Below are 14945 nucleotides of genomic sequence, written 5' to 3'. Positions count from 1 at the left end.
AATAGGGACCTTTACTTTTAAGTATAGCCTGCCCTCAGAGAAGAATTTCCCCAGGGCTAAGGGGAATTAAGATTATTGTACAACGCAGTCTTCCTGCAAAAGCAGGAATGCCATTACACGTGTGCATATTGCTTTCTCATGGCAGGAAGCTTTTCAAAATTTTGAGGATTTTCCTTTTTTTGTAATGAAACAAAAGAGAGTGGTTTCAAATCTTTTTTTTCTTCCAAGCAGTCAGCACTTCAGAGAGGCTTAGCAATGTTTGAACAAGTTTTTTAGATTATGACTCTGCAGTTAACTCATTCAGTAGATTCTCATGTCCTGCCAGGTAGCCCCTGACAGATGTCCATTAAATTAATACAGTTTGGAAGTATTTTATGTATGCTTAAGTGTATTTTACTTGATATTTAAGTAACTTTTGTGTCCTGGCATACCTGTGCACCTAATTCCTATATAACACATAATCATTATGTGTCAATGCAAGTTATTTTATATCAACTGACATTCCCAGGTGTCCACATTTCTATTGAAGGTGCTCATAATACAGAGTTTGCTTATTTTACTTACTATATTTTGGAAATAGGGGAACAATCAGTTCAGTGATTTTTCCAGAGTCTCAGTGGCTTTTTTTTTTTCCTCCCAGAAAAGTCTAATTAAATAAACACCAGGGAATTTTAGATGCCTGTAACTCAAATGTGGCTTTGTATTTTACTGAAGTTTTTTTAACCTCTTGTCCCTGAATTTGGGATTCTTGGACAGCTGTGACACAGGCAAGTCACTTAGAGTCCCTGGGATTAAGGGTTGAAGTATGAGTCCTTCAATCTGTGGATTTTAAAACGGCAACAAAAGCACATTCTCTGGAAAATTCTCCATGCACAGATTTGTATAAATTTGTTAGGTAACTCCAACCTACTTTTTGGGAACTCAGGAAGATGATGTGGGGAATATGCCTTACTTTCTGATGACATTTGGTCTGCAAGATCACTGCTTTAACCTCAGTTACACCAACACTCATCTGTATTCACAACTTTGACTTCTTAGGACTGAATCTGCACTGACAATAAAAAAAATTTTTGTCCTAACTAACTTTCAGTGCAGCTGGTTAAGTATTCTGATGGTTACACATTGTGCCATGAGGCTGGGATACAATGTAGGCTCTATACAGCATTTATTAATCCAGGAAATCAAGGATGTCCAAACCTTAAGAGGGACAGAAGAGTCCATCTCTCCACATCAGTCTGTAGCCATAGCTGCTTATTTGTCACCAGTGCAGTCTTCCCTTTTAATTGGCACAAGAGTGAGCACTGACACCTTTGGGAGAGGTGGGGGGCCAATGGAGCATGTAAACTGCTTAAGTGGAATTATTTATCTTAATACCTGAACTGGTGATTTTATCTTGACAGGTGCAATTGTAGCATAACTAGCCATATCTAGCACATTAGGAAAAGTTTCTCTCCTCTTTCTCTCTCTCTCTCTCCCTCCCCCCATCTCCCTCTCCCCTTTCTCTCCCCTTTCTCTCCCCTTTTCTCCCTCTCTCTGTTCATTTACGTCTCCTTTTCTCCTTATCCGCTTTTTGCTTTTTCTCCCTTATGCCCTTACGTCTGATTCTGGAATTATTGTGTCCTCTCAAGGGCTGGAGCTGCACTCCATTAAAACAAACAAACAGAAAAATAGCACCCAGCATCACTGTTCACTGAGCGTGTAATAGAATTAACTGAAAAGTAATTTGAAAGTGTGAAAAATGTGCATCCTGGAAAAGCAGCTTGTGTTTGTTTAATACAGGGTCAGGCATGTGTCAGAAAGTACATAACAACCTGGTCAATGAAAGTTCTCTGTGAAAATCAATTGCAACATTGCTTTGACCAAGAGCTTCAGTTATTCAGGAAAGGAATTATCTATAAATATGGACTAAAGATGCTGCTGGTGTTCAAAGGTTGCCCATGCTGGCAATACAGACAGGAAAAAAGCCTGAGTTTAAAGACAACATTCCAGCTTCCTTAAGTGTTCAGGGCATTTAACTGCAAATCACTGTTGCACTCCTGGATCATGCCTGTGCTGGGAAAAGACTCCCTTCTGTGCAGGCTGTTTCTGCAAAGGCATGACTTTCCTGTTTCACAGAACTCATTGTCTTGGGGCATCAGTCTCCCCATGCGAGCAGAGCTGAGCATTTCATCCTCTTAAACCAGCAGATTTGTTGGGATTAATTTTCACTTTGCCATTTTAGATATATCAGAAGCCAAAAAAGTAGTGATACCTAATGCGTGTATCCTGATGGAGCTGGAAAGATACAATAAATTTTCTAAGATATTTGCCTAGGAAGTGCTAAAACACATATCCTATTTATTTGCACATTTCTGATTTATTCTAGCCAAATCCTATGAGGAGCCTTAGAAGTCACTAATATGTTTTGATACAGTTTTCCTGCTCAATTAAAAATTTTTCCTGTTGTGGAGGGAGGGAGAAAGGAGGGATTTGGACAGTTTTACCTTTGGCTGTGAAAAATGCAGCCGAATATAAAGCTTTATGTGAATTTTCTGTAACAGAGCTGATGCCATTGAGCAGATAAAACAGAATGGGGCAAAATTCATGTTAAAACAATGAATGAGATCTGAGCCTGTGTAACCAAAAGCAGAGTTAAACCCACTGGAACAAACATCTGATAAAGACTAAACAATAGCTGCAGGATTTGACCTAATTTTTAGATCAGATAATAAAGGGGTAGCTAAGACAAATTGCTTTGAGCCCCTGTGCATAGAGCAAACTCACTTTTCATTTGCACCACTTTGGTATTGCTGTAGCTTCACCGACTTCATGATGTTAACCCATGCTCTCCTTGAGAAAATATAGTAAAAATTTAAGCCCTTTATCTGCTCCCAGGTTTTGGATTTGTTGAACATCTATGAGAAAAGAGAAGCTTTTTCTATAATTTCTATTACATTTTTTCTATATTTTTCTATTTCTTCTATTATCTTTTTTGGTGTAATGGATGTGAATAGTTTATTCTTTTCCTTTATTCACTATCTTAAAATCAGAATTAAAAAAAAAAAAAAAGCACAAGAAAAAAGACTTTTAAAAGCCCTGATGTAGGAAGGAACTGTGCTTGTTTATCTTTTTTTTTAATTCTGTACTAGTTTCCCATGTACTTATCTGAAAGCCTTTATTCTCCCAGACATTTTTTTCAAAGGCATGCAGTTAATATATGCATGTCAGATACTGTATACTGATAAGATAAATGCAGTACAGAAAATTAGATTGGTTCATCTGATGGTTTATCTCTGCTTACAAGGGGTTTGCAGTTATGCAAAGGAGCAGATATGAAAAACAATCACATATTCTTTAGTGATGCTTGTTTATCTCGCGTTGTAGTGCTGGGGCCCATGCTCCATGGCTCATGGCTGCAGTGCCTTTCTTCCCTCCCTTCTCCTACCCGATCCAAGCAGAGCTGTGAGGACACACTGCAGCCACTGGAGCATTAGAGCCCTTTGCAATAGGAACAAAGTTGGGTGAATGTTGAGATAAGCAGAAGGGAGCTAGGAAGGTCAGCAACTGAAAATGTTAACGGGAAGGTACATCCAGGATATCCAGTATTAAAAAAGAACATTAAAGTGTGGTTTGTGTATTTTGGCAAGTGTGTGTGAGAGTTAACAGAGATAGGACCTTAATTCCTTCCTTCCTCGTGTGCCATTTAAGTTGCTAGTAATCAATATCCACTGCCTGGAGTTAATAAAGGGATGACTGAGGCATGTGGTCTTGAGCTGAGATTGCTGAAGAGCAGCAGATTACAGAAAGGGCAGCAGAGAGGTTAACTGTGCATTTAGCATATTCAGTCCTACCTACCTCTCTCCTTGTGCTCCTGAAAAGCACAAGCACTCTTCTGTACCACTTCCCAAGTTAACAGGCATGACCACTCCCTAATGTAAGAGTGCAGTTGCAAATAGAAATTACGTTGCCCTGTATGGAAAAGCCAACTCTATAAATTAGGGCGAACCTGGTGTTTGCATTGCTTAAAAAACAAAAGGAAACTTCTTTACTGAATTAACAGTAATTTAATCCCTCTGTAGGAGCTTTGAGAATATCCTACCTACACTGTCATGCCTAATAAATTATCATCTTTCAGTACGGTCTGATTAGGGCCTTAGTGTTGATAGATCCAGCCAGGAAGTTAATAAATTTTTGCTTGTATTTTAGTAGTCACCAGACAACTGTGTGAGTTATGTTAGTGCATCAGAAGAGCAACAACAAAACACCAGTTACATAAAGAGTTTTCGGTTTTAGTGTTTCAGTGTCTTGCAAATTCAATTCTACATGTGAATTGTAATGTACACCTGGTGTTTCTAATGTCTGTCTTTAGTACCTTTAACACATCTGTCATGTAAAAAGTCACCTGTTGAGGTCAGGTCATTTAAACATTACATTTAGATTTATTTGAAAAACAAGAACTCGGGAGTCCATCTTCAATCACCAAATAAAATAAAATAGAAGGAAGTTTATAAGTTGGTTTTCAGGTCAAGCTTACCACAAAATATTGAGCTATCAAGTAAAAATAGAAGAGGAGGAGAACAGTGTGATCAATGTACACCTGGGAACCCATCTGCTCAGTGGATTCTTGACAAAGTTTGTTTACTTGTGTTTCTTACAGTTGTTTCAATACAAAATATGTTGAATGGGTCATTCTTCATTATAAGTACAGCCCACAAGGAAGTTGGGTTGCAAAAGATGGTTTAGTCTTACGAGCACCTGGCTGAATTAGCTTGGAGCTAAAGAGGGGAGGGGAAGGAAATTATTTTCTTGCAGATCTGTAAGCAGTGAGTCTCTAGAGTCATTGGGGTATGGTGTTATCCCCAGCTGGCTGAAGATGCCATTGACAATGAGGGCTGGCCAGTCTGCACCTCCCATTTGTTCAGGCTGAAAATACAAAGGAAATAAAAGAGGAGAGAAGGTCCTGGGCTCATGCAGAGTGTCTTGCAGATGGTATCCTGGCAGTCAAGAGGTGTTCCTCTCCTCCTTCTGTAGCCCAGGTCAGTTGATAGAGCAGCCTGCATCCCAAAACAAGGTGTGCACTTCCAAGAAGCTGCTGCAGTCCCCCTCAGCTATTTGGCCCTGGAAGCTCATGCTGCTTCCTGGCTATTGGGGCCACCAGAGGGCTACAGACCAGCTCAGCCAAAGCCACAAACTGCCAGGCATCTTTGGAAAAGTGGAAGTTCTACCACCCATGATGTTCCTCTCCAGACTGAAAAGGTGGCTGTGTCAGCCTCATGGTGTTGCAACATTTGTCTTTAGGACTGGCCAGAAGTGAAACAGCCCCTCCAGAAAAAGAAAGAATAGCAGAGAGTTGTACATTGAGGATTAAGACAGAGTTTTGAGGGGTTGACTTATTTCCTCAGTCTGCAGCTCCAGCTGCTGAAGCGTGGGCCAGCTGAGAGCCCAGCCCAGCCCAGCTGCAATCCCATTCCATGAGCAGCAGTGCTCTGGAGGAGGGCAGGAGGCTTTGATCAATGCCCAACGTGCAGCTGGTACCACAGGGGACTCTGCAGGGCAAGACACCACACTTAGAAAAGCCATTGATAGAGGTTGCAGGGGGATCCCCTGATGACACTCCTGTGATTGTCTCACTGAAGTCTGGTTTGATCTAACTAGTAACAGAGCTGGAACCACACTAGAACAAAATGGAAACAGAAGGGGTTTTTGTACCTAACCTTTCCATTGCTTACCCCCTGGTGAGATTGATCCCCTTGCAAAGGTCACAGACTCAGCTGTGAACATTAAAGCAAGGCCAAACTATGCCTGACAGGGCAGGGTTCCTTACATTTAGAGTTGCAATTCAGTATTTATTAGACTTTTTTTTTTAAGCAAAAAGGTGTCTCTCAACTCTATCCACATTGTGGAAAGTGATGGAAGAGACCCGTTTTACAATATTAGTCATGCTTCTGGAATTAAGAGTCAGTCATTCAAGTTTGGGAATAAATGCACTGAGAAGAGTTTTCACAAGCATGTGGATTCTTTTTCACTTTATAGAGCATCAGTGACCTTTTACCAGTCTTTTCCCACAATTATTTTTCTCTTTGGATGTTCTTATTAGACCAGGTAAAATTAAAATAGAATTGAACCTTGTTTCTTTAGAACACTCTCAGGGGAAGAAGGTAGACTTGAAATCTTGGTTATATATCACATATTGGTCCTCTCATAACAGCTAGAATTTTACCAAGCCATATTCACTTTTTCTCTAGTGTTTTTATTGGTTTTTTTGCTTTTGATGTGTTTTGTTTTATGTGGACATCTGTATATACTTACCTATATAAAGGAGGTTATCTTTTGTATGGAAATGCATACTTTTTTGGAGGTCTTTTCACATGCTTAAATCCTTGTTTCTCTGAAAACACACACTGAACATATTTTTCTCAATATTCATATTTAATATGACAGTTGTAGAGAAAAAAGATGTCTTTTTTTCTTTTTGTGCTCTTAAATCTTGCTCATATTTTAGATTGTTCTGATCCTGTTCAGTAAACAGGAGGAAAGTTGACATTAGAGTTACTAGAAGAACAGAGTCTAAAAGGTCTACCAAGGGCAGAAATCCATCTTTCCCTGACAGTAATGCTGCCTTGTTCTGTTTGTCTGGTTTGCATCTAATTCCTGGCTGACAAGTGTCCTTTTTTCATGCTCATTCATTAGTCACCCTTGCATTAACACCACATTGAAGCGCCTGGTCTGCCTCTTATCACATTTCTCAGAAATGATAAAAGATATCCTTATAGTTTTACCCACCCACACATCACAGTAAAAAACCCAGAACAACAAAGAGATAAAATATATTTGATTAAAAAAAATAATAGGGTTGTTCTTCGTTCTTTCTTAGAAGCTGACAGGTAGAAAAGGAAGGGAGAAATGACTTCTGTATAATCTATTACCTTTTGCAGGCAAAAATCCAACTTCTGAGTGTTTTGTAAGATAAAAATGTGTTAAACATATAATGAAGCAATTTAGCAGTGCATCAAAAATTAGATCTAATGCCCCTTTGTCCAAAAAAAGCATAGCAATTCAGAAGTAAAGTTAACATGGTGTACACTGGGAGTGGTTTCCCATTACTTTACTTCAGTTTTATCCTTATGAAAATTCCCTTATTTCCATGAAGCTCTTTTGCAGCCTTATTTCTGTATCAGAGAGGGCTGTGCAGAGTATTTCAGGAGTCCTGGGGAGAAGTCTCACCATAAGTATGCTGTAAACATGCTGCAATATATGGCACAGGAGCCCCCTCTGAATCCACTAGGACTGTGCTTTAGTAAGGAAAATAGTCTGGCTCAAGGTGGCAGACCAGAATTTTAACTGCTGCCTTTGGTTTCTTTTATGAACACAGCCTTGAAGGGAAGGCAGAGGTGGGGTAAAGCCCCTGGTGGGGGTGCAGGCTGTTACCTGAGCCTGGCAGTCAGAGAGCTGGTGAAAGACAGGATGGGCCCTTCAGCACCCCTGTCACTTCAGCTCATTGCACCATGGGGAATATTACCTGCAGGAGAGGAAGGGTATTGCTAACACCAGCAATTTAGGGTTATTATACATTACCTAACTAATAATGGAAAGAAAGTACAGCTGCCTTTCTCTCTTGTCCCCCCAATGGAAGGTAAAGGAAAGTGCTCTCTCAGCATCTCAGTAACAGGGCTGCTGCCCACCTGAGATTTTCATAACAGAGAGGTCTTGATCCAGAATGCATCAAATGTTTTATTGATTTGCTTTTCCAGGTATATTTTTTGAAGATTATTAAAGCTTCTTTGGGATGTATTTTATTAGTCTCTTACCATTCTCTGGGAAAATGAATCCCTTCTGTCCCTGCTCACAAGCAATTGTTACTTAGATGATGCTTTGAGAAATGGAAAAGTGTTATTGAAAATACTCTGCTTGGGAAAGATCCAAAGTCCCTCAGTACATTAGCAAGCTCACCCACTCCCAGCTGACAGTTTCTGTGATGACTATAATTGTTAAATGGCAAAGGAAGCTGAAGATTGGAGAATTAGAAGGATGTCATTGTTACCCACAGAAATCATAGCAAGGGCCATAGAGAAAAAGCAGTCATTTCTAAACTCAGTGCTGTCCAAGCAGGGTGGTTCATGATAGATACAACAGATGAGGAAGATGTTTGTCCAGGTCCTTTGCTTCATCATCAGTTAAAGACCTATCTCGTGTGTCACAACCTTATGCCTGGTTAGGTCAGCTAACCGTAAGTGCCTTGAACAGTTGCCATCTGGAGCCATTTGTAGGTGACATGGCTGCTGTGGGAGGTGATGGGATAAAGCTGTGAACACGTGGGAGGGAGCCAACAGGATATAAGAGCTCCCAGTCTTGTAAATACACAATTATGTACCTTTACCCCTGCCAAATTAGTATAATTTACTCAATAGTATCTAATGGCTCCTTTGAGAACATTACTGCCTATTATGTCAAAGGCTCTACTTAGTGTATTTTTAGTTTGTGGATCATTGAAATGCTTGAGCCCAACAGTGCCATTAGAGCATCCTCCCACAGCAAGGCCCTGTGGGTGGGGCAGCCAGGAGAGCAGGGGACCCAGAGAGTTCATCTCACCTGCAGCAGCAGCACTGCAACTGTTCCCTGGGAAAAGGGGCTGTTCATACCCAGCAATTCCAGCTGTTGGTGACAAAGATATTAAAGGAGGATTTTTTTACTGTTATTACATATTTCTAGATTAATGCTATTTACTTTTGCATGCACTAAAACTTGGGGATTTTTCTAAAGGCAAGTGCTTTGTGGGAGAGGTGATTATTGTGCACATGAGGCAATGTAGAACTAGAGCTCTGTTAAATATTTCAGGTAGGTAGGTAGGATAGTAAATCAACATGTCAAGAAAAATATTCAGATTATTATCTAATCTCCCTCTACTGTCTTCAGCCTGAACACCTGAAAGCTATTATTAATATGCTATTTAATATTGTGCTTATATGCTTCTATTACTATCACAGTAACTTTCTCATTTTCCCTCAACCATGTTATTATAGCACAATAATTGCCCTGTGCTTGTGTGTGTACCTGCTAAATGCACTAAGGTGTACCTGATATAGAGGTAATCCTTTCCTTCTGAAGATATCTGTGGAACTAGCAATAATATGATCTTATGGGTACTGCTAGCAATATAGCCCTAGCTGTTTGCTAATTTGAAGCAAACTGCATTATTCTGATATTATTTGTGCCCAGAATACCAATCAAGCCCACAGGATGGATGAGGAGCCTGGGTCCAAAGAATGTAACTTCCCAAGAAACCTACCAGCTCCTGAAAGAGCTGCTCATTTCCATGTTTAACACGCAGAACTGCAGCAAGCCAAAACTCAGCATTTTGTCCTTGGAATGACTCCCACCCATGGGCACCTTGGGAGGGTTTCAGATTTACTCAAATGGAGCCATAGAACTCAAATGTCCACTGGGTAGCCTCTCAGAGAGGGTGGGATGAAGCTGCTGGTGCTGGCAATGTTGGGAACTCTGTAGAGACATCAGAGACTTGCTGTGGTTGCTGTCCCATGAATGAGCCTCACTGGCTTGGAATAACTCCAGAGTGACAGGGATGCTGACAGGCACAGCCTGGCAAAACTTGGCATGTCATCCTGAAAAACATTCATGTCCAGATTTTTGCTCCTCCTCTTTGCCCCAAGTTATTTGGTGTTGGAGGGTAGAGCCCCCTTCAGCAAGTGCTGAGGGTGGAATGGTGGATGTGATTTGCAGTGAGGTGTAGCTGTGACATGGGCATGAGCTTCCTTTTGACAGGAGGTAATTCCAATCAAGCAGAGAGCTGGAGGCAGCAATTTCTTACATTAGTGCAGTAGGGTGTACCAAATCTTATCTTTGGTGCCTTAAACTGTGGCCATAAATCTTGTCCCATCAGAGGGGCTCTCAGTATCCCTGCCCTGTGTGCCAGAGGGAGCAAGAATGCTGCTGGTGGGAAAGCAAGTGTGGGGCAGCTGCTTTCATGCCTGTGGTGCAGAGGAAGGACTGACATGCCTCAGTTTCACTGGAGAAATGCTTGGATGTCAAAAGTTTGCCACTATATCAAGTTAAAATGAGCATCTCCAGCTATGACAGGGCTTTCTCATGGTACCATTGAACTGATACTGAATTCCAGGTAGCTGAACAACCATGTTTTACCGATATAAGAGAGGTCTCATGCTATTTAAAGTTTCAGGGTATCAGAGGAGCTGATTTTGGTGGCAGCCACCCCATCTCCTTTTCCATTTCTGCATTTGCCAGCCCAAGGTTTTGCCTTTTGGTAGCGCTGATGCAGTTCCTTGTGTCAGCTCTTAATCAGGTCTTGGAGGTAATCTAGGAAAAAAATAACTCTTTGCATGGTTTATTTGTAACTGGTTCAATTCAGTAATCTGTTTTCCAGCCCAGTCATAGGTTATGGCTTCAAAATATGAAATATCTGGCTTTAAAATTGTTCCCATATGACTTTGTCTTCTTGCCAGTATGACACAAATATTTGTGCAACCTCACTGTGAGCTGATGTATGGAAATAGTTTGACTTTAGAACAAGAAGTAAAACAAAAATAACTGAGTTGTAAAGTTTTTGAAGTCAGGCCAGCTCTTTGATGTGACTTTGAGCATGGCTTCACATCCATTTGCAGAAGGAACTGGCAGCAGGGAGAAATATCCCCAGTAGCTACTGGGGCTGAATGCTCAGCTCTCCCTGGCACAGAGGGGAGGGTGGCAGTCCATGGCAGCAACATGGGGATAGTGATAAGGAGGGAACTTCTTACGTCTATTTTACCATCAGTGCAAAGATGTTACAGAAAAGTACAAAAAAGCCAGACTTTGCATCTGTCCAGTAAAATGAATTGGTCTGGTCTTTGGAGGTACATTCAATGCCCTGACAGTCTGCCACATTTCTGTGGTGCTATGGAAGGATCCAAACATGGTTCAACTCCTTGAAGTGTCTTTTTATAATTATCATTATTATTACTATGTTATTATTATTAATATTGATAACTTAATGCTACAGGGATAATGATGAGGTGTAGACAAATTAGCTAAAGCTATAAAGTTAATGCTTATGAGCTAAAAGTACATTAAATCACAGCATGAACACTTTCAGCTATGAGTTTAAGGCAACTCAGTTTATATGCTGTAGTGTTACAGATTTATTTAGTTTTCCATAACTTTCTTTAGTACTTCACTGCTATAGTTTATCAAACAAAAATTATCTGAAAAAGGGACTTTTTTTCATTTTTTGTTCTGTGTCTGGACATAACCTTCCACAGGAAGCCTTGGTTTCTCACTGGGCTCTCATGCTGTACCACAATATAAGTATTAAACCCACAATGAAATCTTTGCTTAATGTTGGAATGAAGTGAAAACATGACCCAGACTTTTGTTAATGCTTTATTTTTCAGGGAGCAGAACTACTGTTTTCTTTGTCTCTTGCATTTATCCAGTATGGTAATCAAATACGTTATAAATGACTGTCTGATAATAGTGTTAATTATTTTATTTTCTTCTCCCTTCTCAGATCTCCGGAAAACTTTTGAGCAGGAGCCCTTAGGGAAAGAAGTGTCCCTGGAGCAAGAGGTCCTGCTCCAGTGCCGTCCCCCTGAAGGGATCCCAGTGGCTGAGGTGAGCAACAGCAGCAGGATCTGGCACTGGGGCGTCCTCAGCAGGGCCTGATGGGTGGCTAATGGTGCAGTGACTTACAGCAGGGCGTGATGAATGCGTGCTAATGGAAAGCTGACTGACTGCTGCTCATAGGCAAGATTGATTGGGACCTGATTAATGGCTTTGGGCTGTGCTGCCTTCTGGGCAGAGCTGCAGGCGGTTTGGTTTCAGTTTTGTCTTCCCTTTGAAAAATCACAACTATATCTGGCATCCAGAGGACACATGGCTGTGAGAACATATTAATACCAGCCTGCTATCTTTTGTTTTGCTTTTAAAGAAAAAAAAAATCACTTATTCTTAGGGGCACCTTTCAAACGTGTTTTAATGTTTAGTTTGCCAGGCTGTATTCCACTCACATGTGTATGCATCACCTTGCCAACTTGGCATGAGAGGATGTGGTACAATACAGGCTCCCAGGTAAAGCAGCACGAGGTTTGGGAAAGTAGAGGATGTATTTGCCTAATAAGCCATCTTCAGGGCCTTAGCTGTTTTTCCTACTGGCTTTTAAGCAAAACGAGAGTGGGTAGCCTGTTCTCCCCTGCAGGAGCCAGCCTGCCCTTCAGCAGAATCTGTGCCTGACAAACAGCAGTAAGAAGCAGCTTCCCTAAGTGCTGCACTGCCTCCAGCTTCAGACTCCCAGCTCATGGAAAGGGGGTCTCTGAGTCACAGGGAGGCCTCTGAAATCCTAAATCCACTGTGGCTGTTATGAGAAAAATTGATTTCTAATGACGGTAATTCCCCTATCTGAATTCTCTTCGGTTTTCCTCTATGAGGCACAGAAGAAACTCTTGCCAATTTGCATTAGGATAAGTCAGACTGTCATGGCTAAGTAGCAAAGTGGTTGTCACTCAGCGCTCATGGCTGATTTCTCAGGAGATGAAGCTTAAAGTGTTACCTCCCCATCTAACCCAAGTTTAGATTTAATCAGAAACATGTCCACAAACATCAGAAAGAATAATTAGCACAGAAGATTTTTCCCTCTTTCTCTTTCTGTTGGCTGTTTTCTTTCCCCATTAAGATCTCCCAAACTGAAAAGAGTGTTTAGGTCTGCCGAGCCAGCTTGCTGACAACTGTAATATTAATCAGTTGGGTTTCATCAGGAACTCAGCAGCAGGTTTTTATTTTCCTTTCTGATGTTTCTTTGCATCAAATCAACATCTTGTTGTACCATGACAGGAGTTTTTGCACTGGGATGTGTTGTTCAGGCAGGGCAGGGTAGTACTGGGGAACTTTATTACCTTTGCTAGAAGCAGAGATTAATGCTGGCAGGTAGGTTTGTTTTTATGCAGTGTTACAGGGAGCTCTGGAATTTCAGCAGCCAGGCCAATTGTTCCCTCAGAAAGGTCTGTTATACCCAGTCGCGTGGCTGAGACCCAAACTGCATAATTTAACATGATTTGTGGAAAGTGATCTCTGAAAAAATCCTCAGTGAGCTGCTGCCATAGCAGAGTTGTGCTTTTTCCTGCCTTCCAGTATCCTGCTCGCTCTGTCAATAGCCCTTCATGACGGTGCATTGAGTGACTCTGAATCTTATTTGTACCATGGTCAGGGCAGACACCAATTAACACTTGGCAGGCTCAGAAATCTTATACTCCCTATCTGACATTCAAAAGAACCATTCGCAATGTGGGTTTTTTTCCTCTTCTGACTTTTGAAGTCAGAAAGAGATCAAACACCCAGATTGGACAGCCGCCTAATACAGCCTCTTTGTAGATTCTTTCCAACACTATTAAAAGAACAAAGACCTGAACACTAATGAATATGAATACCTTAATGTGACACTTTATTACAGCCACTTGCTGAAGCTAGTAAGATAAATTTAAGAAAAAAAACGGGAGATGAAAGATAACTTGGTGGGTTGAAGGATTACATGATTATTTTAATTTAAAGATGAATGAGTTCTTTGTTTAAGACTTCATTTATTTGTTTGGAGAAGTTTCTGATATGATGGTACAGGTAACTATTAGAAGGGCTTGGGAGAAGGCAGGCAGCAGACTGAGGCTGTTTTCTGTCTTGTTGAAACACTGCTTTGATTCCAAGTAGAGTAGAGTAATGCCTATGCTGCAGCTGTGAGCAGCATTCCCAAATGCTTTGGTGAGCATGTGCTTTAGATTCTTCACACCCAGGAAACTGTATTTTGTTTAGGATTTTTTTCTTACTTACTGGTTTCTGAAGGAGCCACTGTGTTTAACACCAAAACAGATGAAGAGAAGCTTACACTCTGAGACTGTACAAAATGCACCTTCAGTGTAATGTGTGCAATGCTGAAGTCCAGAGTCCCAATATCTTTCGCTTTCTTTTTCTCTTTTGATTCATTCTCCCCCTTCACTCTCAGTTGGGTGTTTAGTTTGTTTTTCTTTTTTTCCTGGTATTTCAAAGTGGTGGGAACAAGCATGCTCAGGGATAAATTCTGTCCTCTTTTCAGTATCTGGGGAGTTCAGGCTTATCATTCCCAGCATATTTAATTGCAATTAACTGTGTCAAGCTCTTATGGATCAATGCTAGAGCAGATCTTAGGAGTACTGAAAAGCTGAAGCACACAGCAACATACAGCTTCTCCAGAGGGCAAGAAGGACAAAGACAGAGATGGGCAGGCAAAGCTTTTAAAGCAACACTTACCAGTCCCTCAGATCCACTAGTACATGACAAGCATTAAAGCAGGCTCAGGTCATGGGCACTATGAAAAAAGAAAAGAAAAATTCAAAATCCAAATACAAACAGATGTGTTAAAATACACCAGTCTCAGGGCCTGAGGTCAAATGAAAGTACATCTCCTTGTTCACTTGGGACAATGTAAGGAACCAAGGGTTTCCATGGTCTCTGGAAAAACAGAGATATAAACAGAGATAACAGAAATATCAGCTTCTCTGCCATCATACACCCCTGCCCACCAGCCCCAACCAGCATGGGTGTCAGCTGCACCCTGGCATCCCTCCCCACTCCCAGGTTTATAGCCAATATCAAGCTGAACAAAGCTACAGGTTCTGAACCACCCAGGTAAATGTTTGGGCTGTCCCAGTGCATGGCCCAGGCAAGCAGCAGAAGGACCAGCACAGGTGCGGCTACACTGAGCTTTGCGCACATAGCTGAGGGGGGAAGGGGCAAGCTCACGTGGTCCTGCTGTGACAAAAAGAGGGAAAAGATGAATGGACATAGAAACAAACAGCACCCTGCTCTAGCCCTGTGCTTCTCTGCATTCTGCTTTCCCCCAGTGGGGACAAGTAGGGTGAGGTGGAGATCAGCAGTCTGACCTGCCAGCCTCGTGCTCAGTGGAAATCAAACAGGAGCAGCTCCCAGCATGAACA

The 14945-nt window shown here is 41.4% G+C and overlaps 1 protein-coding gene across 2 annotated transcripts in view; it reads left to right on the top strand.

Moving 5' to 3' along the window:
* The window catches only part of UNC5C (unc-5 netrin receptor C), a 243902-nt gene that overhangs the window by 175357 nt on the left and 53600 nt on the right, over window positions 1-14945 (top strand). For both annotated transcript variants that reach the window (XM_026791990.2, XM_005484617.4), the window contains exon 4: window positions 11498-11601. In XM_026791990.2, the coding sequence (XP_026647791.2) occupies window positions 11498-11601 (104 nt within the window). The remainder of the gene's footprint in view (window positions 1-11497; window positions 11602-14945) is intronic.

This window comes from Zonotrichia albicollis, chromosome 5 (assembly GCF_047830755.1).
Source record: "Zonotrichia albicollis isolate bZonAlb1 chromosome 5, bZonAlb1.hap1, whole genome shotgun sequence".
Lineage (NCBI taxonomy): Eukaryota > Metazoa > Chordata > Aves > Passeriformes > Passerellidae > Zonotrichia > Zonotrichia albicollis.
The sequence above is the reverse complement of the archived record's forward strand: the minus strand, read 5'-3'. Positions and strand labels throughout refer to the sequence as shown.